The sequence below is a fragment of the Agaricus bisporus genome (assembly GCF_000300575.1).
Source record: "Agaricus bisporus var. bisporus H97 unplaced genomic scaffold AGABI2scaffold_5, whole genome shotgun sequence".
Classification (NCBI taxonomy): domain Eukaryota; kingdom Fungi; phylum Basidiomycota; class Agaricomycetes; order Agaricales; family Agaricaceae; genus Agaricus; species Agaricus bisporus.
In genome coordinates this window covers 1,338,002-1,358,074 of record NW_006267368.1, presented here as the reverse complement: position 1 = coordinate 1,358,074, position 20,073 = coordinate 1,338,002, and the positions used below count along the sequence as shown (strand labels likewise).

The 20,073-nt window shown below is 48.1% G+C and overlaps 8 protein-coding genes across 8 annotated transcripts; 2 read left to right on the top strand and 6 right to left on the bottom strand.

Annotated features, from left to right (window-relative positions):
* Positions 1-17: 17 nt before the first annotated feature.
* AGABI2DRAFT_136180 (hypothetical protein) lies at positions 18-1,344 on the bottom strand. Its single transcript, XM_006461069.1, has 9 exons — positions 1,202-1,344; positions 1,090-1,145; positions 1,001-1,043; positions 790-948; positions 672-740; positions 527-615; positions 423-477; positions 234-361; positions 18-176 (listed from the first exon to the last, which is right to left on the bottom strand). The coding sequence occupies exons 1-9, from the start codon at positions 1,259-1,261 to the stop codon at positions 89-91; spliced, it is 747 nt and encodes a 248-aa protein (XP_006461132.1). The 5' UTR covers positions 1,262-1,344; the 3' UTR covers positions 18-88.
* A 113-nt stretch (positions 1,345-1,457) lies between these two features.
* Positions 1,458-2,616, bottom strand: AGABI2DRAFT_192668 (hypothetical protein). The gene is made up of 3 exons (XM_006461068.1): positions 2,313-2,616; positions 1,861-2,266; positions 1,458-1,805 (listed from the first exon to the last, which is right to left on the bottom strand). Exons 1-2 carry the CDS (start codon positions 2,595-2,597, stop codon positions 1,892-1,894), a joined length of 660 nt encoding a protein of 219 aa, XP_006461131.1. The 5' UTR covers positions 2,598-2,616; the 3' UTR covers positions 1,458-1,805; positions 1,861-1,891.
* Positions 2,617-3,068: 452 nt separating this feature from the next.
* On the top strand, positions 3,069-6,185 carry AGABI2DRAFT_68876 (hypothetical protein; the record flags this gene model as incomplete). Its single annotated transcript, XM_006461067.1, has 12 exons — positions 3,069-3,488; positions 3,545-3,625; positions 3,682-3,749; positions 3,861-3,990; positions 4,047-4,274; positions 4,325-4,560; positions 4,696-4,786; positions 4,842-5,059; positions 5,113-5,227; positions 5,274-5,526; positions 5,632-5,875; positions 5,921-6,185. 12 exons carry the CDS (start codon positions 3,069-3,071, stop codon positions 6,183-6,185), a joined length of 2,349 nt encoding a protein of 782 aa, XP_006461130.1.
* A 148-nt stretch (positions 6,186-6,333) lies between these two features.
* AGABI2DRAFT_221648 (hypothetical protein) lies at positions 6,334-10,626 on the bottom strand. The gene is made up of 5 exons (XM_006461066.1): positions 10,275-10,626; positions 9,472-10,190; positions 9,334-9,420; positions 9,071-9,276; positions 6,334-9,013 (listed from the first exon to the last, which is right to left on the bottom strand). The coding sequence occupies exons 1-5, from the start codon at positions 10,402-10,404 to the stop codon at positions 6,346-6,348; spliced, it is 3,810 nt and encodes a 1,269-aa protein (XP_006461129.1). The 5' UTR covers positions 10,405-10,626; the 3' UTR covers positions 6,334-6,345.
* Positions 10,627-11,356: 730 nt separating this feature from the next.
* AGABI2DRAFT_192666 (hypothetical protein) lies at positions 11,357-13,349 on the bottom strand. The gene is made up of 4 exons (XM_006461065.1): positions 13,231-13,349; positions 12,655-13,177; positions 12,405-12,598; positions 11,357-12,345 (listed from the first exon to the last, which is right to left on the bottom strand). The coding sequence occupies exons 2-4, from the start codon at positions 13,146-13,148 to the stop codon at positions 11,522-11,524; spliced, it is 1,512 nt and encodes a 503-aa protein (XP_006461128.1). The 5' UTR covers positions 13,149-13,177; positions 13,231-13,349; the 3' UTR covers positions 11,357-11,521.
* An 874-nt stretch (positions 13,350-14,223) lies between these two features.
* Positions 14,224-16,177, top strand: AGABI2DRAFT_221645 (hypothetical protein; the record flags this gene model as incomplete). The annotated part of the gene is made up of 6 exons (XM_006461064.1): positions 14,224-14,554; positions 14,635-15,222; positions 15,276-15,495; positions 15,557-15,831; positions 15,892-15,987; positions 16,041-16,177. Coding segments are annotated over 6 exons (1,647 nt in total), but the record flags the coding sequence as incomplete, so codon positions are not given.
* A 21-nt stretch (positions 16,178-16,198) lies between these two features.
* On the bottom strand, positions 16,199-18,391 carry AGABI2DRAFT_192664 (hypothetical protein). Its single transcript, XM_006461063.1, has 4 exons — positions 17,522-18,391; positions 17,414-17,463; positions 17,206-17,351; positions 16,199-17,140 (listed from the first exon to the last, which is right to left on the bottom strand). The coding sequence occupies exons 1-4, from the start codon at positions 18,265-18,267 to the stop codon at positions 16,460-16,462; spliced, it is 1,623 nt and encodes a 540-aa protein (XP_006461126.1). The 5' UTR covers positions 18,268-18,391; the 3' UTR covers positions 16,199-16,459.
* A 1,102-nt stretch (positions 18,392-19,493) lies between these two features.
* AGABI2DRAFT_192662 (hypothetical protein) lies at positions 19,494-19,993 on the bottom strand. The gene is made up of 3 exons (XM_006461062.1): positions 19,945-19,993; positions 19,677-19,897; positions 19,494-19,626 (listed from the first exon to the last, which is right to left on the bottom strand). Exon 2 carries the CDS (start codon positions 19,879-19,881, stop codon positions 19,687-19,689), a length of 195 nt encoding a protein of 64 aa, XP_006461125.1. The 5' UTR covers positions 19,882-19,897; positions 19,945-19,993; the 3' UTR covers positions 19,494-19,626; positions 19,677-19,686.
* Between the last annotated feature and the right edge of the window lie 80 nt (positions 19,994-20,073).

Sequence of the window (20,073 nt, the reverse complement as noted above, 5' to 3'; positions counted from 1 at the left end):
CAATACCCTCCTTACTCAAAAAAGGAAGCACGTCCTCGTTCATATTACATGACTAATTACATCAACTTAGCCGACTGGTTCAAAAATCTCAACCCCTCCATACAGCGGGTCCCGGAATGGTGTAGTCGGTAACATCGGGGTGGGAGTAGATATCAATGGTGACCCCGGGGTCAGATCTGAGCATAGTATGTTATCTATACACTTGTCTACAGCTAAATATGGATGGGACTTACACTTTATATGCACCAGGGAATCTGACGAGAGAATTTCCGGAAGGTTGAGCGCTACCGCTACCAGTGACGACTAGGTGAGCACATTCCGGATAGAACTGGGGTTGGTTGGATGTATGAATGGCCAAGAGCTGATGGGAAAAAGGAGAACTTTAAGCCTTGGTGTTCTATAAGCAATCCTTTCGATCTGACCTCATGCCTGATCATGTACTCTCCGGGAGCAAGATTTGCAGGGATGGTAGTGGTCCTATACCGCTGATTATTGCTTTTAGATAAATTGAATTGACCAGAAATACCAAGAGTTGTTGTTAGCCACAAGCTCACCCATTGCCCACTGGCCCGTGGTCAATGTTCCCGACATCAAACCAGCCTCATCGATTTTGAACTGGGTATGGAAGTTGACCAACTAGCATACTATTCTCAACTGTATTCATCACTCACCCAAGAGAGATCCGAAGGCGTGGCTGAAGCACAGGCACCGGAGCAACTGGCCATATAGACCATGACGGGCTGACAGAGAGTGAACACGGAATAACCCATGGTTGAAGGATATGCGCACCCCAATGGTGTGGGGCCATTGGTTCCAGTATGCAATGACTTGACTTCCAGCATCAACCGTTGCAGAAAGTTGTCCAGACCCGAGGGATGCGCCATTATTATTGCAAGAAAGAAAACTGTCCGTGGGGTTTGTAATAGGGTTAAAGGTATCCCATTCGCGCTACGCCGTATTAAATATGATCCTTGATAAACCCGGAGGAATGATAGCATACCTGGATAGTAGATTGGCCAATAGGCGTGTTGTAAGCGGAAAAGCTTTATTGTATCGTGAGTGGTGTTATTGAGCATAAGGTGATCATACCCATTATAATATTTGCTGGCAATGTCGTAGCCTATGACACCGCCATGAGAGGCTACCTACAGAGTCGAAGAACGATAAGGGGGAGAATAACCACAAAAACCAAAATTGATACCAAGCTGGCCTGGCGCAAGGCGATAGTAAGAAAAGCAGTAAATGTTGTCAGGTACCTCATCTTGTTCTGAACTGACGATATCATGTCTCTGCCTTGGACTAGTTATATATCAGCCGATTGGAAGTACAACCACTGTAGTGGACATGGAAGGAAGTCGAGGTAAATATTCGGGTAGAAAGGGAGTATAGAAGTCTTCGAATTGGAACGTCGGATCTGTGTCTTTGACCAGCCGAGATGCCATTGCTGCACGAGCAACTCGAAAAAGGTGACTCCAACGCGAATCACCAAAGCTTCCGTTCGTCTCATCGACACATGATTCGTATAGGTGGAGCCACCTCCGAATTATGCTCGCCCAGGGGCTATGAATCGGGCTTCGAGAGTTGAATGCTTGAGAGTGTAGATAACACTGTTGGAGTGTCGGGTGTATCCACGAATCACGAATTGAATGCTTCTGCTTCTTCCGCCATTCGGATTTTTTGGAGCAGCAAAGTAGATCAAGCGGGGTCCTATCACCGCTCGACGGCAGCGCATTCACAGAGTTGAATTGACGTCACTAAGCGTACAAAATAATAGTAAGCTGGCCGTATAGATTATGTTCGGTTGCCTGGAAATAATCCGTCAAAACTTCGCTCTCAACAGGACGATGTCCGAAGTCATACCATAATGTGCTAGCAAGTATCCTTGTTGACGTCAATCATCCTCGTGAATGGTGATCTTGGCTTCTTCGGCTGCTGCTACTGGAACCGCGTTTTCGGGTGTGCTCTGCGGCATTTGCACTTCCGAAGTCTCGTGGGGTTGAGGACCCTCGTCAGGCTCACTGTCGCTTTCTTCTCCAGGTTTCCTGAACACGAGTTCTTTCCCATTGATTAATCGCCGCTTTTTCAAAGGCAAGTCTGAAGTTGTGGACTCTCTGGGTGTACCATCCTGTTTAGTGTCCTCTTCCGATTTGCCGCGTTTCGCCCTTTCTTTTTTCTTTTGCCGTTTAGCTCGATTTTTCGTGGTCTTTGCCTCAGCAACATCTTCCGCTTGCTTCCGTTTTTGTTCAAATTCAGAAGTGAGGGCTTCCTGGGTTTCAATCAGCTTACTGGGAATAATCATGGAAGAAATATACTTTTTGCATTTGTTCATCCATCAACTTCAATCTTTCATACTCGCGACGTCGGCTAGCTTTGTAGACGTGAAATTCACCGCTACCTGCACCTGCACTGGAGCCCTGCACATTCTTCATCATTTCACGTGCGGGGCGTATTGTTTTTTCCTTGGAAGGAGGGGGTACATATGCAGGCTTTAAAGGGTCCTTCAGTAGCTTGTCTAACTGCGCCCGTTGCTTCTCTACTGCTGTCAAAGCATGTCGAGAAGTCGACGGTGGATTTGTGGAAGGTGAGCTGGAAGACATGGCCGTCGTTAACTGTGTTAGATGATGTTTGATTGCTCATGAACATTAGTCAGCGTCATTGTTAATTAGCTGGCGTCCTCCCGAGCTGCAAGCCGAAGCACGAACGATGCAACTGGAAGAGGGTATCCTGGAACAGGTTCTCTATGTTTTGATTCCTGACCCCAACAATTACGCAAACGTATAATGAACCGACCAATCTAATTGTCCAACAAGGTCCTTAATCGGAATGCTATCCATCTACCTCTCTTTCCATACTTGTACCCTCAAATTGGAGAGCTTCATTGGAAATATCTTTCCCACTTTCCATGTTCGTTCATCCGTTTCAACTCCAGTCGTTCTCGTACATCCGACGTAGATCAACGGTTACCATAGCTGGTTCCTGGGAATATATTACTATTTCGCTATTTCGCATTTTAGTTGATGACTTCTTCATGATCTCCTCGCGTCCGACCACTTCCTTGGCTACTGGGAATGAGTTCCAGTGCTCCAACCAATAGCGCATTTATCAATACTAGAGACCCATATCAGTTGGAGCGACTTGCCGAAGAGCTTGCCAACCGGGAAACAAACCAACGAAATAATGCCTCGCCTTCAGACGTTGACATTAAATACACCGATCTTCCGGATTATGGGCCTCTTTCTCACCACAATCCACTGCTGACTGGACCTGTTTTCGACGTTGAGGAGTTCTTGCTTTCGCGAGCGCGTGCGAGTTTACCCGAGTTACGGACAGAGTTGCGGGACTATCTCTCAGTTCTGAAAGAAGAGCTTGTTCAACTCATAAACAATGACTATGAAGCATTTATTAGCCTAAGCACAGATCTTCGAAGTGAGGGCTCGAGGCTGAAGAAAATGCGAGGACCTCTGGTTGACTTACAGGATCGGATAATGGTACGTTTGTTGTTAAAGCTGGTTTGTGTATGCTCGTCGACTGAAAGAATGTCAAGGACTCCAGGAAGGAGTTGCAAGCCATACAAGCTGCTATACAGGAGAAACTAGATCAGCGTGCCACGCTACGCGAAGAGAAGGTCTCGCAATTAATATTTTTTCGGAATTTTTATTCTCTCAAACATCATACTACCAGGCACTTTTACATCTTCTTCTCAAGATATCGGAGTCTCTGACACGATTAGAATCTCTGCTTATGATCACGTCGCCTGAACAGGACAATGATTTTACTGGTGTTAATTCGCCAGGAATACCTCCGCATGATGATGTGTACGAGAGAAGTTCGACCAGAATCATTTTGCAAAATGACTGAAGTTATCATCATAGGGATAGAAGCAACCGAGCGAAACATGTTACGCGAGTTGCGGTGGAATACACACAATTACTATACCACGTTTCGAAGGCTCGAGAGGAGAACTGTGTCTTTGTGGATGAACTTCAATGGGTGAAACCCGATACCGACATATAAATCAATAGCTCAAATTGACCACCTCTTTCTAGCGTATCGATCGCATTCAGTCAACACTATCGTCCGATTTGGACCATTTGTTTGCGGGGCTGTTGGCGAAGATGAAAGACAGCAAACCTGGCAACCGCCTGCCTGAGATGGAAAGGACGAAACTACTGTATGACCTGAGAGAATATTTTCGCACGTATGACATGCTGGGGCTGTGGCGTGATGCTGAGGATGTGTTAAGACGTGAGGTGGTTAGGCCATTTTTGAAAAAGGTACGTGCCTCAAGCTAATGAGGGGTGTCTCGCTCTAACGGTCTCTTTAGACCATTTTCCAAAATGCTCTGGGAGCACCGCATTCTCCTGTTATCCCAAAAACACCATTTCATTTAGAACCAAGGGAGTCCGTATTCCTACGCACGCCATATACCCCCTTCACGGCATTTTCACCTCAAAATCTCTCGACATTGCAGACTTCCAATCATCTCATCACTCCACCGCAAGCACTTCTAGCAGAGGATGGGAATGATCCCCTCGTCCAAGTGTATAATCAGATTTTGCGGTTTGTTGCCCGCGACTTAAAAGACATAGTAGAAATGGCGGAGAAGGTCGCGAATAAGGGCACAGCAAAGGGTAAGGTTCTTGATTATGCTATTGCCAAAGAAGAACCCGGTCAAGATGGGTATCGAATAATGAGTCATGTTATTTGGGAAGAGGTTGCCAATGCAGTTATCAACGATTTGGGAGATTCAGTTTTCGCGGCTGGTCGCCCTGATGACCTTCGAAGAGTGAGTTTTTGTGACCGTTAGTGTGGAAACTGAAAAGAAAACTAATAAAATTAAGAACTATGATACCACGCAAAATTTTTTGCGATGTCTGGAGCTATATGCTCCCTCCGTAAGAGCAGTACATGCCATGAGGGAGCATGAGCTTTATCGCGAATTCGAAAAGAGGTGGCAGTTACCTGTATACTTTCAGCTCCGCTGGAAAGAAATTGTGGCGGATGTAGAAGTAGTCTTCACTGACCTGCGATTGGAGCCATCTTCCGTGATTAAAGGTGTGTAGTGTATCGTTTAATGGATCATCGTTGTCACATCTGATTTGGAGTAGACAGGCCTGTCTTTTTGTTAGCGCAGACAAAAGCTTTGTGGAAGGCGGTCGCTTCCTGCTGGAGCCCGGAAATTCTGATTCCGGAGTTGAGCCATCGATTTTGGCGGCTGACGCTGCAGGTTGGTGCGACATCTCAGACGATCGAACTAAAACTTACCTAGACAGCTTTTGAGTAGATATGGTTCTTGGCTCAACTCGGTATATGCTATCGTGGCGGATAGCAACCCTGCACTCCGGTTGGCAACATCAACCTCCAGTGAGGTCTCCTCTACAGAAGCCACAGCTATCGAAGACGTTTTATTGCGGCAATACACTGCAGTGCTTAGTGATATCGACATGTTGGAGAACAAGGTCGACGGTTTATGGAAACATGAAATTAGCATTGTCCTTCCTCCGGAGATGTTAGAGAGCGTAGACGGTGTCGGATCACAAGGTGAGAAAGTCTGTTTCCCTTGGAGCTTCACTGACATCGTTGAAGACGTACTCAAACATGTGCTCTCGAAAGCGGTCTCGGTGACGCAAGCAACATCAAACCATCTTGTATCTATCTTGACCAAACGCTGTCGGGAAGCATTACGTCCTGTCCAATCTATCCCTACACAATTTCGGGCAATGTCAAATAAGCGTCTCCCAACTGAGCCAAGTTACTTTGTACAGACGATTTTTCGGCCCCTCAAAAGCTTCTTTGCTGATGGGCCAGGTCTCTCCTTGAAAGACTCCTACCGATCTGAATACTCACAGGAAGTCTTTAAAAGTGTCGCTCATAGGTGAGCGCATATTTCAAGGCTCGTACTCACACTTATGATATCCAGGTATATCTCGTACCTCACTGCTATGAGAAAGACTGAAGAATCCCTGCGAAAGCTCAAAAAGGCGAAAAAGGCCACTTTTTCACTTTTTGGTGGCGCTACAGACGATGACAGTCGCGACGAAGAGCGCATAAGGACACAGATGATACTGGATGTCGAGGCTTTCGGCAAGGAGGCACAGTCTCTGGGGATTGACGTTGCGACCAATGAAGATTATGAATCTTTGAAGAATACTGTTTTGGCTAGCGATCGTAAGTCACTTCGATGAATCGCGGTTTTATTCGGCCTAATTCGAATTATGTGCAGAAGTTGATACACAATAGATAGTTATCGCATTTCTTCCTTACTCCTAGCCCACGTCAAACTAGCCGAATGTCTAATTTGTTTATTCCACGTGGTATAAATAAGTTGAAGTTGATATTAGAGTATTAGTTCGGTAAGCAATGAGAATGGTACGCTTTCCCAGCTCGAGAAAGGATAATGCGAAATGAAAGATCCACTTCAGGTGTCTCAGAACCCGACAACTTTGAAAGAGGGTTGCGGCAGTATATACAAATTCCCCGATCCGACGTCCAGCCCCGCGACTTTTGCCGTGTGTAACTTGCTATCGTATCGTACAGATCACGTTCCACCAAGCTTTTAGTCATCGTAAGCATATCACCATCAGAACGATACGATTCCAACATGCCCGTCAGGATTATACGGAATTCATCATAATGAGAATGCGCCGCTGAAGTGGTCGAATTGACCAAACGCTTGAAAAGGCGAGGAAAAGATACAGCTGACGTCGAAGTGATTGAGACAAGAGCACCAAATGTTTTTTGGACAAGTGAGCGCAATTCTGTTAGACACTTGGTCTCGACCTCTTGATCCTGCTCCGTGGTACCAGAGGGCTGACACGCAGACACGAGTTGTACCACTTTAATCTGGCTGTTTAGCAACGTGAACCAGATATCCTCCAGAGGTATATCAACGTCGGATGATTTACGAGATCGTCGCAGACAAATGTCAATACCCCTTTGAGTGATTGCGCGAAGGGCATCTATCGCTGGATCAAGTTGAACATCCGGCTCATCAGAAGGTTGCTTGAAAGATTGTACGATTTGTAAGGCCAAGTCTCTCTGATATTCGGCAGCTCTATCAAGGGCAATTTGCGGTTCTCCCCGAACATCTAACGCCCAGACTACAGCATCTTGAGTTTGGTTGCTTTCACAGATCTGAATGACATCATCCCACCGGAGGAGATGTGAAGGTAACATTTCCAGAGCGGCGATTGTCTCGCGTGGATGAAAGCGACATTGAAGATTGATGAATGTATGGCCGAGATCAGACAACATCGCGCTCAAGGGTTCCGAAGGAGGCGTGGAAGTGCTGCCGGGTTTGAGTGTGGAGAACAGTGCATGCAAGTACAATAATCGCTTGTCATCTGCATCTGAACCACCCAGCACATCTAACGCACGACGATGCAATTGAGGATCATAGGTCTGAACTAAAAGTGCTGTTTCGGCTTCCCCGAGCTCAAGTAACCGACCCAAAGAATCTTCCAAGGTGACCGCTAGCTGTGTCGACAATACACCCTTATTTGACTGCGCGCCTGCTGCCAACACCTCATCTAATCTCTCAAACACCGCCGGGGACTGAATATCCGAATCATTCAGGTAGGTCATGAACAAAAGATCCCACCGACGATCTCGTCGATACCAAGTCCGTAAAATCCTATAGAACCCGGCAGCTTCAAATAAAGTGCAGATGTCTTCGGTATCATGCGGTTTGTACACAGACAGAAGATACTCAGCGGCGAGCTGTCGATCTTCTCTCGTCTCAAGCCTTCCACCTTCCGCTAAGCTCAGCAGTGTGTTGTGCAGGATGGTTGGCGACAATTTGTCAAAAAGGAAGTGTGGGTATTTGGGAGCATTCCTGGCTATGAAGATATGCAAGAAAATCGCATCCTCCGAAGGTAACGCATCGGGTGAATTTACGAGTTCGAGCAGTATACGAACGACAATAAGTCGGTTGATACTCTTTTGTGTTTCATCATGAAGGAAGGGATCCTCGAATGCGATATCCAAGGAGTGCAAGAATGATTCTGAATCCCATTGGAGCAATTGCCGAATATAAGGATGCGTAGGTTCGGCACCACCCTCTTCGTCTGAAGTCAATATCAATTTCCCATCGTCCCCCGGTGGCCAGACAGTGGACCGCCCATAAAATAAGAACGTATATATGTCCTTCTTTGCCTGGAATGCTTCATCCTCCGGAAGTGGTTCTCCACTGGGATATGTGAGTCCGGAGAGGACATGAGAGAGGTAAGGGTAAATTTTATACGAATGTAGAATCATAGGCTCAATCCCAGATTCCGAGTCGGTAACATCATGCTCGGATTCATCCCTATTTTCCGCTCTTTCCCTCCGATGGATATTCACCCGTCGAATGAGACCAAGAAGTTCCACAATCGGAGCGACATAGTCCCGTAGTGCACGCGTATAGACATATATGAGGGCGTCGTAAAGGTTATGTCTCTGACATAGGTGGATAGCTTGGTTGATATCCAAGCAAGCAGGATCGATATGCCATATAACGCGCTCTACAAGATCAGGCCTTCCATCCTCTTCATGCAGGCTGATCAATCGCTGCGTAATCCTCGGTGGCACAAAACGAATCTCGTTATTGAGCATAAACGGTTCCAAATGTCGCAGATAGATTCGCAAAATACCGGAATCATCGTACTTTTGGAATAGCTCCTCGAACAGAAACTCTGTGTCGTTCAATGCTATGCATGCATGACAACAGGTTACGACCAGGCTTTCAAATAGAACCGTTCGATCTACGCCGCGTCCATCTGGTGTGACATGCGTTGAATCGGTCATTCTGTCGTCTGAAAAAGCATAGCGTGTGGATGCGATCATGAGGTCTCGGAGTTTGTCACCAATAATTTCTTGACGAAGCGTTAAATCACTCGGCAGTGAATTTCGATTTCCAGGCGCTTCATCAAGATAATATGACCTTGTAAGTTCAATGGCATTAAGGAAATCGCCATTGTCAACAAGGGATAGTATTTTGTCTGCCCAAGTAAGGAGGGTGCCAACACGGATTTCGCTTCTGCCCTATAGCATACTGGTGTTGAGTTCAATCATTATCAGAGTGAAAAAAAACCTTACCAATAAGAATATTTTCCCTTTATATATGCGCATACTATGCGAAACATCTCGGATAGAGTTTTGATAGTTAATATTCCCATTAACCGTGTTGGCAATTGAAGGCGACATTAATGATGAAAAATCAAACTTCAATTGCTCAACCAACTTGCGTTCCCGCAAGTCAAACACACCCATCTCACTTTCAGTGAGAATAACCAATTGCTATAAAGATGTGTCAGGAATCCCATTCAAACCAAAAATAAACAACACTCGACACACTTGAGAATTCAACCACTGCATCGCTAGAATTTCTTCTTCAGCAGTCCACGAAAGCATACTTTGGTAATTGATAGCACCAACTTCCGACTCCCTTTCCCTTCCCGACTTCGCGCTCTTGAAAACTTGCCTAATCCTGACTTCCTCTATCTTAACAACCCGCAGCGAATGACCCCAAGAAAACGCAAGCACGGGAGCCGTCGGAGGTCCTTGTCCCTCCTCCTTCTTTTCATCGCTCTCATTCCCAGAATTAGATTCCTGGAAGATACTAGGAAACCATGCTACGGTACCCCTCCACGTAGTCTGTGAGCGCCATGCCCCGCCTTCATCCAAACCCCTCGCAATCTTAAACCACGTTTTCGGACTCGGCTTCAACCCTACAACCACCATCTTAGTCGGAGTCAACATCGCCACAAGATTATATTTATCCGTCACATGTGGCGAAGTGCCCAACGGCAAAGGCGCCATCATAAGAATAGTATACCGAGGATTCCTATGCTTTACCGTGTGTTCTCGAGTATTGGCTTGAGGTGGTGAAGGGTCAGGGTATCGTCCTAGAATTCGCAGAATATCGGGAGCTTCGACAAAGAGGACTTTTCCCAGGGAATGATAGAACGCGAGACCATATATATCCGCTGAAACGACGGCTGTATGACGACCGCCCACGAAACCTAGACTGACAATTCGTGAGCCCTGGATGTGGCCCTCTTTTCGACCAGAATAGACAAGCGAGAGTGACGTTGGTGGAACGGAGCGTATGGGAGTTGTTGAGTTGGAGAGATTGTATATTTGGATGTATCCTGTTGAATAGCCCGCTGCGACACATGTATGGTCATGCGAGAGTGCGAGAGCCGTGACAGCTCCAAGTTGGTTTTCTGTAAATGATCATAAGAAATATAGATAGTATACAAGAACCAGTAGAAACTTACCAGGAAGATCTTGACCACAAACGCATTGCAGATTTTGGCGGAAATCATATACCAAAATCTTACCGTCCGAAGTACCAATACATACATACCCATTGGCAGCCAACACAGTCGGACTCTCAAACCTCTGCGTCCCAAGCACAGTCATCGCTTTCTTCCTTGAACTGTCTCCAGAAGCATATACTTCCCTAGTAATTGCTTCTAGATTCGTCCATCGAAACACGTCTCTCTGAAGCCCTTGTGTGATCTCGGCTATCACTTCATGATTATCCCGAGTTCGTAAGGAACTTGGAAAGGGAGAGTTGGAATTTGAAGAAGATGAGGTGCGGGACAGTGTACGTGATGTCGGAGGTAGGATATGAGGTGACGAGAATGAATAAAAGTCGGTGAAAGAGGAAGGATGACCCGTTTCTGGTGATTGAGAGGAACCGGCTGGATGTGAGCGGAGGCGGGATACATTTGGATTTAAAAATGCTCTCGCAATTTTGGAAGACGCTTTTCGAGGTATGGGTGATATTGTACGGAACGAAGGAGATGGAGAATTCAATGACGAAGTTGTGTTCGGGAAGCTTTCTAACTAGTCCTATATTAACATGAAATGCAAATATTTTGGACATGAATACATACCGGACTCCCTTCATCATCTACAACCACTTTCACAGCACTTGTTTCTTCCGGTACATCATCGTCATCATTCTCACTGTCGTCCTCCCCCACTAGATCATCTCCTCCCAAAGCCTCCCGCAAACGGTCCCGGTAATTCTGGGAAACCGTCTGTACAGTAGAATCAAGACCCTCATAAACGAAAACATCATCGCCATCACTGTCCGATTTGAATGTCGTATCCCCCTCATCTTCATCATCGTCCATGATTTCATCCATGCGTGAAGAGTAGTCGCCAGCTTGCATTAATCCACTGCTGTCCTCGTCTTCTTCGTCTGAATCCGAAAAGTGTAGGTCTGACGGTAGCTTTGAATTGTCATGGGAATCGATATCGTTGGAAGTCATAGTTGGGCGCAGATAGCCTCCAGTTGGTTTGAGCGTCAATGCATAAGATGCATTTGACAGAAATGGCAATTGTGACGTATCCTGTTGTTATAGGGTAAGGTCCTTGGCAAACAAGTTGATTTGTACACGGAGTGAAAGCGAATTAAGTGAACGGCCATAATAAAATATAATGATACACCATAATAGGCGAAGGGGAACCCGAGAAAGCGTAATAGACACACGAACAAAATGAAAGAGTTCAAAAATCTGGCCCACAGCTAGCTCGCGATCAGTGAGCGTCTCTCCCTTTCCCTAGTTTTAGCACCAGGACCAAATCTCTCCTGAAATCCAATGAGCTCTTCCATCAGCTCTTCCATCATCTTCATCGTGGACATGGGTTTTCCATCATCAGTTTTCCATAGTGCGCTTGACGCAACCCTGGACGGGTCTTGTTCTGGCTCCGCCGTTTTATTCTGACCAGAGTATGATGGAGGAATACTTCCATCAATCAACATGGTGCTGTCATCACCTGCACCGTTGAGATCTCTACGCGATGTTTCCGATTCTTGCTTGAGCGCTGTTTCCAGAGAGTTCTTCCTTCGTTCGCGGTCGAGTGCGTTTGCCTGTTCCCGCCCAACCCACTCTACCAACGCCCGCACTCGTTTATTCATGTCACCGACGCTCGTCCGCTTGCTCGGCCACTTGACTTTGACACCTCGCTCCATGGTTCTTTCCATGCTTTCTCTTCCACCACCAGTGGAACCCACGCCCGAGTGAATTTCAAGCGGCTGGGGGGTATTTGTGGGGAGCATTTCTTCGAGGTGGGCCAGATAGTCTGGTAGACCCCATGAGGTGAAGAGAGGTTGTTGAGAGACAGCATATGCATGGGAATTTCGATATGCACGTGTCGATTCTAGAGTAGAACCGCCCTGGTTGTTTGTATTGTGAGATGGGCCTCTGCGAGATCCTTGTTCATGGCTCATATTGTTATTGCCATGAGAGTTTGATTGTAAGATGGGTGGACGCTTCGCAGCGCCTGTTGCTTTGGATCGAGTGTTACCCCCGTGTCGTTTGGTGGTGGTGGCAGTAGCAGGCTGCGTAGCTAGAACGGGTCACGTGAGTGATAGAGGTAAAAAAAGCATTACACATTGTGTCCCTTACTTTCGTCACCGTCTAGGGGCGCGGACGTCTCGGGAGCGGGGACGGTTTTACGAGCTGTACGCTTCGCACGACCGCCTGGCTTGGTAGTGTTGGTGGCAGGAACGGGTTTTGGTGGAGGTGTAGGAGGGCGAGGAATCGAGGAAGAATTGGGGTCCGATGCGGTGGATGCAGACCTAGTGCGCTTTTTGCTTGGACTAGTTAATTATACGAACTTATGAGTGATGATCATACAGGGAGAGGCCAGACTTACGCGTCGTCTTCGATTCTCTTTCGTTTCCTCTTGTTATTTGATCCAACCTCGGGCTCGTCTTCGGGCTCAAGTTTGGAAATGTTGGGCGGAGGATGATCTCCGGTGGGATTTTCTTGGGCAGCAGCGGCCTCTGCGGCGCTGGCTTCGATAATCTCTTTCAGACTCTCGTCAAAAGCAGCATCTCGACTGTTCATGGTATTACGCCTTTTGGAGGGTTGTTTGAGGTGGGTTGGGGAATGGGACCGGGATAAACGTGATGCAGCGGCAGGGTGGGAGACAGCAGATGACTGTCGGGCCTTTTTGGCGAGTTTTCTGGGTGGAAAGTCAGCAGGGAGGTTGGGTGCGAGAGGAATAGGAACGGACTTGAGAAGTTCTGCATGTAGCTCAGGTCGACATAGTTCGCAGTAATAATCAGCGTCGTGGACCTGATCCTCGGATTCATAGCCCATACAGAGGCCGTGCTGCCAGACCTTGCAAGTCTCGCACTGGACCATGAATTCACCTGCATCGGCTTCGTCGTCTCCTAGAAAGGGTATGAGGAGGGTGATAAGAGAAGGGGGGAGGGTGGGGAGGTACCATTGCTGCCACAGACACAGCGGGTGATGCCTTGCTCCTCCTCCTCGGGAGGATCTGAGGTCTTGTCGTCGACGGGGTCTTGGAGGGGTTCTGCGGTGACATCGATGCTGAGTCGTTGCTTGTCTTTTTCCTTGTGCTTGCGCTTTCCTTTGGAGTTGGACGAGTTGGAGGAAGTGGAGGAGTGTGCGGCGGCGGTGGTGGAGTGCTTGCGATCGTCGGGGTGGTCGTCAGCGTCGTCCTTTGTGCGCTTCCTGGATGGCTGGGAGGCCCGCTGTGTGGTGTCCTTTTGTTTGGGAGGAGGGAGGTCAGCGTCGGGAGACTTGGATGCGCTGGTAGAGGCAGAGGGGGCTGAGCGGCGGCCAGAGCGGCGGATTTCGCGGGGAGAGAGGGGAGGCCCCATGGTGGCAGCCTGGGCCATGGCTTGAAGCGTCTGGCGAGTGAGTCTCCAGCTTCTCCGCCCATACCCCGTCATGTGACCTCTCTGCGCGTCCTTCCCAGAGCTCACCACCCATTGGCCCTCCCAGCCTCTCACTGCACTACCAGAGATACAATCCACTCATGTATCACTGATCACTGACCGCGCCTGAACCCACCGCCAGCGACCCTCACAGTCTTTATCTCGCGGAAGGAACTCGCCTTGTCCGCCCCCTGCCGGCCTCCTTGTACCCGTCCCTCCCTCTTTCGCACCGCCGCTCCAATGCAAGATCCGCCCAGCTGATGTTAGGCTCCGTGTTCAAAGACCCTACACATCCCATTATCGGATGAGCCTTCCCTATCCGCCGCGCGGCTATAAATCCCGCTGCTATGCCATCTCCTTCGCCCCCCTCTTCTCTATAACCCCCTCCCCGCCATCGCGCCGAATTTATGCTTCCCAAAACAATGCGTCGGGCGACCGCGGTCGTGCGTCGGACCGGCCACCCCAAAGCGGCACGTGCCGGCTTCTTGATCAGAAATTTCATCTCATCGACCGGCACCCGCTGCCCAGCATCCCTCATGGCCCCCCTCGCAACCTTGGAGTATTCTTCCAACGCTCCAGAGCCTATCCATGTCTCATCAACCTACCCCCGTCTCCCTAGACACCATCTCCTTTCAGACAACACTCCCGATTACCTTAGGCTCATCCTGAACGCCAAAGTATACGAGATCGTCAAAGAAACACCCCTCGTCCTCGCAAAGAACCTCAGCGCAAAGCTTGGCAACGAAATATGGCTCAAACGCGAGGACCTCCAAGAAGTCTTCAGCTTCAAGATCCGAGGAGCTTACAATTTCATGGCCTCTCTCACCGAAGAAGAACGCTGGAAAGGCGTCATCACTTGTAGTGCCGGTCAGTGTGCGTAGCGCAGAAACACATTGCCCCTTTTCGCGCCATTCACAAACACCATGCTGATCTCCTCTTTTTTTCAGGAAACCATGCCCAAGGAGTCGCCCTTTCTGGTACTCGATTGGGCATCCCATGTACTATCGTAATGCCAAAGGCCACCCCATCTATCAAAGTTCGCAGTGTCGCTCGTCTGGGTGCAAAAGTCGTGCTTCACGGAGACGATTTCGATGCAGCAAAAGTTGAATGCGCCCGACTCGCAACCGCTCATGGCCTTACTTTTGTTCCACCCTACGATGACCCCCTCGTCATCGCCGGCCAGGGGACAGTAGCCCTCGAAATCCTCAAGCAATTAACACACTCGGATAGACTCGATGGCATCTTTGGTGCCATCGGTGGTGGCGGTCTCGTCGCCGGGATATCGGAATATGTAAAACGTATCGGCAGCCCGACTACCAAAGTTATCGGAGTCGAGACTGTCGATGGTGATGCCATGGCTCGCAGTATCGAAAAAGGCCAGCGCGTTACCCTGCATGATGTAGGGCCTTTCAGCGATGGTACCGCTGTGAAAATCGTGGGCGCAGAGCCCTTTAGAATATGCAAGCGGCTCCTCGATGAGATCGTACTCGTCGATAATGATGAAATCTGTGCCGCTATCAAGGATATTTTTGAAGGTATGATAGGATGCTTGCCAAGCCGTTGTTCATTTACTGATTCGTCCTTCTAGATACCCGCTCCGTGACGGAACCGGCGGGTGCCCTTGCCCTTGCCGGATTGAAGCGATATATTCTGAAAAATAACCTTGTGGGTGCACAAAAAAAGCTGGTGGCCGTTATCAGTGGAGCGAATATGAATTTCGATCGCCTGCGTTTCGTCGCAGAACGTGCGGAACTTGGCGAAGGACGCGAAGCCCTTCTCAGCGTGGACATTCCTGAAAAACCCGGAAGGTATGTTGTTTTCTTTTACGGCCCCGATCCCGGTTTTTCTTATCGATCATCTAACCCACAGCTTCGTCGCCCTGCATTCAGTGATACACCCACGTGCAGTCACAGAATTCATATACCGCTACAACATCTCCGGGGATGGTGACCGAGCACACGTCCTCTTATCCTTCAAACTTGATTCTCCGAATAGAGCAAACGAAGTTCGACAAGTTTTGGCTGCCCTTGAGGCTGAAGATATGAAAGGCTTTGATATCAGTGACGACGAGCTTGCAAAAAGTCATGCCCGATACATGGTCGGCGGTTGTCATACAGTTCTCAATGAGCGTATATTCAGGTTCGGTATGTTGCACCTCGGACCTATCTGCCCGATATACCGCGGCTAACAGAAATTTCATATAGCATTTCCGGAACGGCCTGGAGCCCTGCGAAAGTTTCTCACAGGTCTGCATCAAGGCTGGAATATTTCTCTATTTCATTACCGCAACCACGGTGGAGGTGAGTTTGAGCTGGTTCATCGTAGATGCGACATTTAAAAAAAAACTTTTTAGACCTTGGCAAAGTTCTTGCCGGAATCCAAGTTCCCCCTTCGGATCATTCGGCTTTTGACTCCTTTTTGAAGCAAGAATTAGATTATTCGTATGTCGAAGAAACAGATAATCCCGTTTACCGCCGTTATCTACGCGGTTGAATGAAATTTACTTCTTTTGGCATACGAATTTATATTTTGTATATCATAGGGTGGTTTTCACTACAGTAGATGGTGCATATTGGGAAGCAGTACGAGTACATACAACAAAGACAACGACAAGACGAGAGGTACCGATTAAGACGAGGGGGGTACGTCTGGAGACTATAGAAAGCAATATTCACAGCATGTTCACAATAGTGTTTAAATACAGCGCCGGGTCGTTTTGCAGTTCCGAAGGTTATAATTGTTTAAAATTTGTTCTTGGATGTTCGATCACGTTTAGCTTCCTATTTCGACAGATTTGCGAAGCTTGGAACCTTGCAGTATCCACTGTAAAGGTTTCCTGAACGATCCGCTGCGAGGACGTTTGCCGAGGAATTTTTCGGAAAATGAGGGACGGCGTTTGTGGATAGCGTTTTCAACCAAAGTATCTGTGGGTGATTCAGAGAACCGAATTTGGGGTTGAAACATCGTGTCGACGGCCTTGATAGCGAGCGCGGTGGCCAGTCCACGATTTCCGATACTGATACCGGAAGATCCATACTTGTACATCCAACCCACTTCCCAACCTCCATCTTCACATTGCAAAGTCAGAAGTGTGCGTAAATCCACTTCATCTCTGATTCCGACGAAATCACAGGCGAGAATACGCATTGCGAGTGCAAGAGAGTCTCCATCAGCTCCAATGCGTTCTTGCACCCGTTCTTTGAGAAGAGGTTTAAGAAGGGAGTGAAGGTCAGGGTCGCCTGAAGTGGCGAGAAGTCGGCTCATGAAATAGAGGAAGCATTCGGCTGTTTCGTAGTACCGTGTGCCATCCAAGTAGGCTCGATTGAGAAGGACTTCATGTACCCATGTCAAAGTCGACCGCAGTTGCTCCCCGCGGCCGTAAGCATAGAAGAGGCTTAATGCATTGACACACACGACTGGATCAAAACGTGGTCTCCGATGATCGAAATACGTCTAGAAACATCCCCCCATCAGAACGTTTTTGTCTTTATTTTCTCAAGCCGATAAATGAAACTTGCCTGAATGATACCATCAGGATCGACATACTCCAGCATTTCATCCATGACTGAATCGGCGATTTCCCTGCTTCGCTTGAGGATCGTGAGACCAAGAGAAGTTGTATCGAGATCGAATGGAAATTCTTCTGTTGTCAGCTGGCCCTTGCCTGTGACGGGACGCCCACAATGAGCTTCGAAACGCAACTGGATGTTTATTTTAGCAGCGCACCTTGGAAGAAATTCCACGTTTGAGGATGCTCAACGAGGTTGACCAAAGCCCTAAACACCAGAAAAAATTTAGTATTACGACAGAAGACCCTACAAGAAGCTAACGCACCTGTTCCCCGTTATCTCGAGAATAAGAAGCTGAGCAAAATTCTCGTCGAGGGGGATTGACTCGTGCTTTGCAGTAGTCCTTGTGATAGAGCCAAGCTTTCCGGCATTCCGAACCAAGAATTCACCTCCTCGTTGAACAGGATCCCCAATGAGGTTACGAAGCGCACGTTTGACCTCGGAGGGCTCGTCAAACACGATGCCTGTGAACCCGAGGGAACGTGCTGAGAGAACATTCTCCAGCTTATCGTCAACAAATATTGTCTGATGAGGCTGCAGATCGGTGGCCGCGATAACATGGCGATAAAAGGCGAGATTGGGCTTGCGTTCCCCAACCGCACCGGATGTGAAGACGTGGTCGAAAATATCCCAATCAGCAGGTTTCATCCGCAGCACTTCCCAATCAGGAAGAGATATGTTCGACATGGCGTACACACGTAAACGACCATTTGCTTGTGCCTTCAGCTCACGGATGAGACTGATGAAGTCGTGGTTTGCTTGGAGAGAGTCGCGCGCTTGGCTGAAAGCGTCGCGAACTTCGTCTGGGTTGACGTTGAATTCTTGTGAGATAGCGGCATAACAAGCGTTTTCTGCCAGGCGTCCACGTTCATAGTCAAACCATGTCGGACAGTTGAGAATAGAGCGGAGTGTCTTTGGTGAGATAGAGGTTTTGGTGGTTGCAGACCATTGGAATAGAACATCCCCGATGTCAAAGACAATCGCAGTAAAGGGTCGCTGAGGCGGAGCCATTGAAAGGGGAAGGGCGTGAATGTTGAACAAAGCATCTCTCCCGGGAGTGTGTTGAATTTATACATAAATCTGGGTTAGAGTATAAAATCGTGTGTGCCTGAACGTACACGCCTGTGGTAGTGACAAATTACTCGTCATCTTGGGGCCGGTTTTCCAGGCGTAGCGCGATACAGCTGATCGTGAAAATTTCATGCCTCAGCTTCCGCGGTCCTTATCTGGGTTGGTTTGTGATATTGTTATGGGAGCGATCGCTTGCCAAGTTCTATAAACAAGTTGTTCAAGTTCGGATTAGCGCCGGGGAATTCTTGCCATAATCAAGATGTGATGAACCTATGGAGAACCCACAAAAGAAGTGACTAATTGAGATGTGAGTCGGCAGCCCATGGCACTTGTGGGAACCACACCTCCGCCTTTCATCCGCTTCCGACATGAATTGCGAAAACCACATCAAACGTCTTTTGCTATTAGACGCCCTTTGTTGCAGAAGACTTCGAATTTAATGATCTCCTCACCCTTAGGGGCAAAAGGTTCTGAGTAACGGCTATACCGAAAGACGCTACTGGTGTCCCAACCGACCTTTCATAGAATGATTCCCAGGTGTCTCCAGGGACGCCTTCCTCAAATTGGTTCATGACAGAAAAAAATTGGAATGGATCACATGTTCACCACTGTCCGGGAGTGGTCAAACGCATGTCGAATTCGAAGGAAATCTTACAAATGTCCTACTAAAGAATTCTCCGGATTTCTGGTAAAGCGCAAGATGGCCTACCAGATTTATCAATCACGTCATGAACACTCTCGGCTTTAGATTGAGAATACTACTAGACGACGACCGTGAGTTCGGGACGCTAACACCTTAGTAGGATTTATTTATGCTGAGCCAACCCACCCCGGTCATCAAAGAAATCTGTTATGAATTGCATCCAGGAAATGACACTCCGACGCCACGGAATATCCGAAGCATTATGGGGAAACTCCAAGTTCCAAAAGTCGGACGTTGTATCATCATCCAGGACCATCGGTGCCGCCCACGAAAGATTTCCACAAGCCATCACAATGTTCTACTCTGCTCATCAGAATACGGAGGCCACGGCCGTGCGAAGTATGTGGGGAATCGGGATGCATGAGAACCGGGCCGCAGAAGTGCACGCGCGCCAGGACATGACCACCGGGGCACCTAGACACCCACAGAATATGTTACACACAACTTATGTTCTCAACCAAGTTCTCAACCAAGTAGGCACTGCATTTAAGTGCACGGAGTTTGTTGTCCGCAATGACAAATCACAACTACTGGGTTACTGAATTTGCTTATGCAGCCACGAAACATCCTAAACCCAAATACATGTATGTATGATACTGTGGTAAACGAGTTAAAATCCATCCTCCCCAAATAATGGTTGACTGACCGGGGTCGGTCTAGTGGTGCTGGCGTTCATTGTGCTCAGAGCTGAAAATTAAGTTGTCGGCAAGGACATAGGCAGAGAAAGCGACGACAGCAATTCCGAAGCCAGGGAAGATATTTCGGAACATTACGCGCGGTTGGAAGACAGAGCTTTGACGCCAAGCATTCCTCTTAGCCCACGGATCTCTAAAAAGTGGGAGATTGGACATGGTAAACTAACGTTGGCTATGGTGTTAAGGCGATTGTAGACAGTCTAACTGAAAGGAACTTACAAGGGCTCTGAAGGGAGTTGTGCTTGGAATGGGTGATCACTGAGTAATGGGGAACCAGAGTGATCTGACACTTTAGGGCAGGTCTGCGGGACTTAGCGCTGATGAATGAACGGGGCACGTCAACCATCT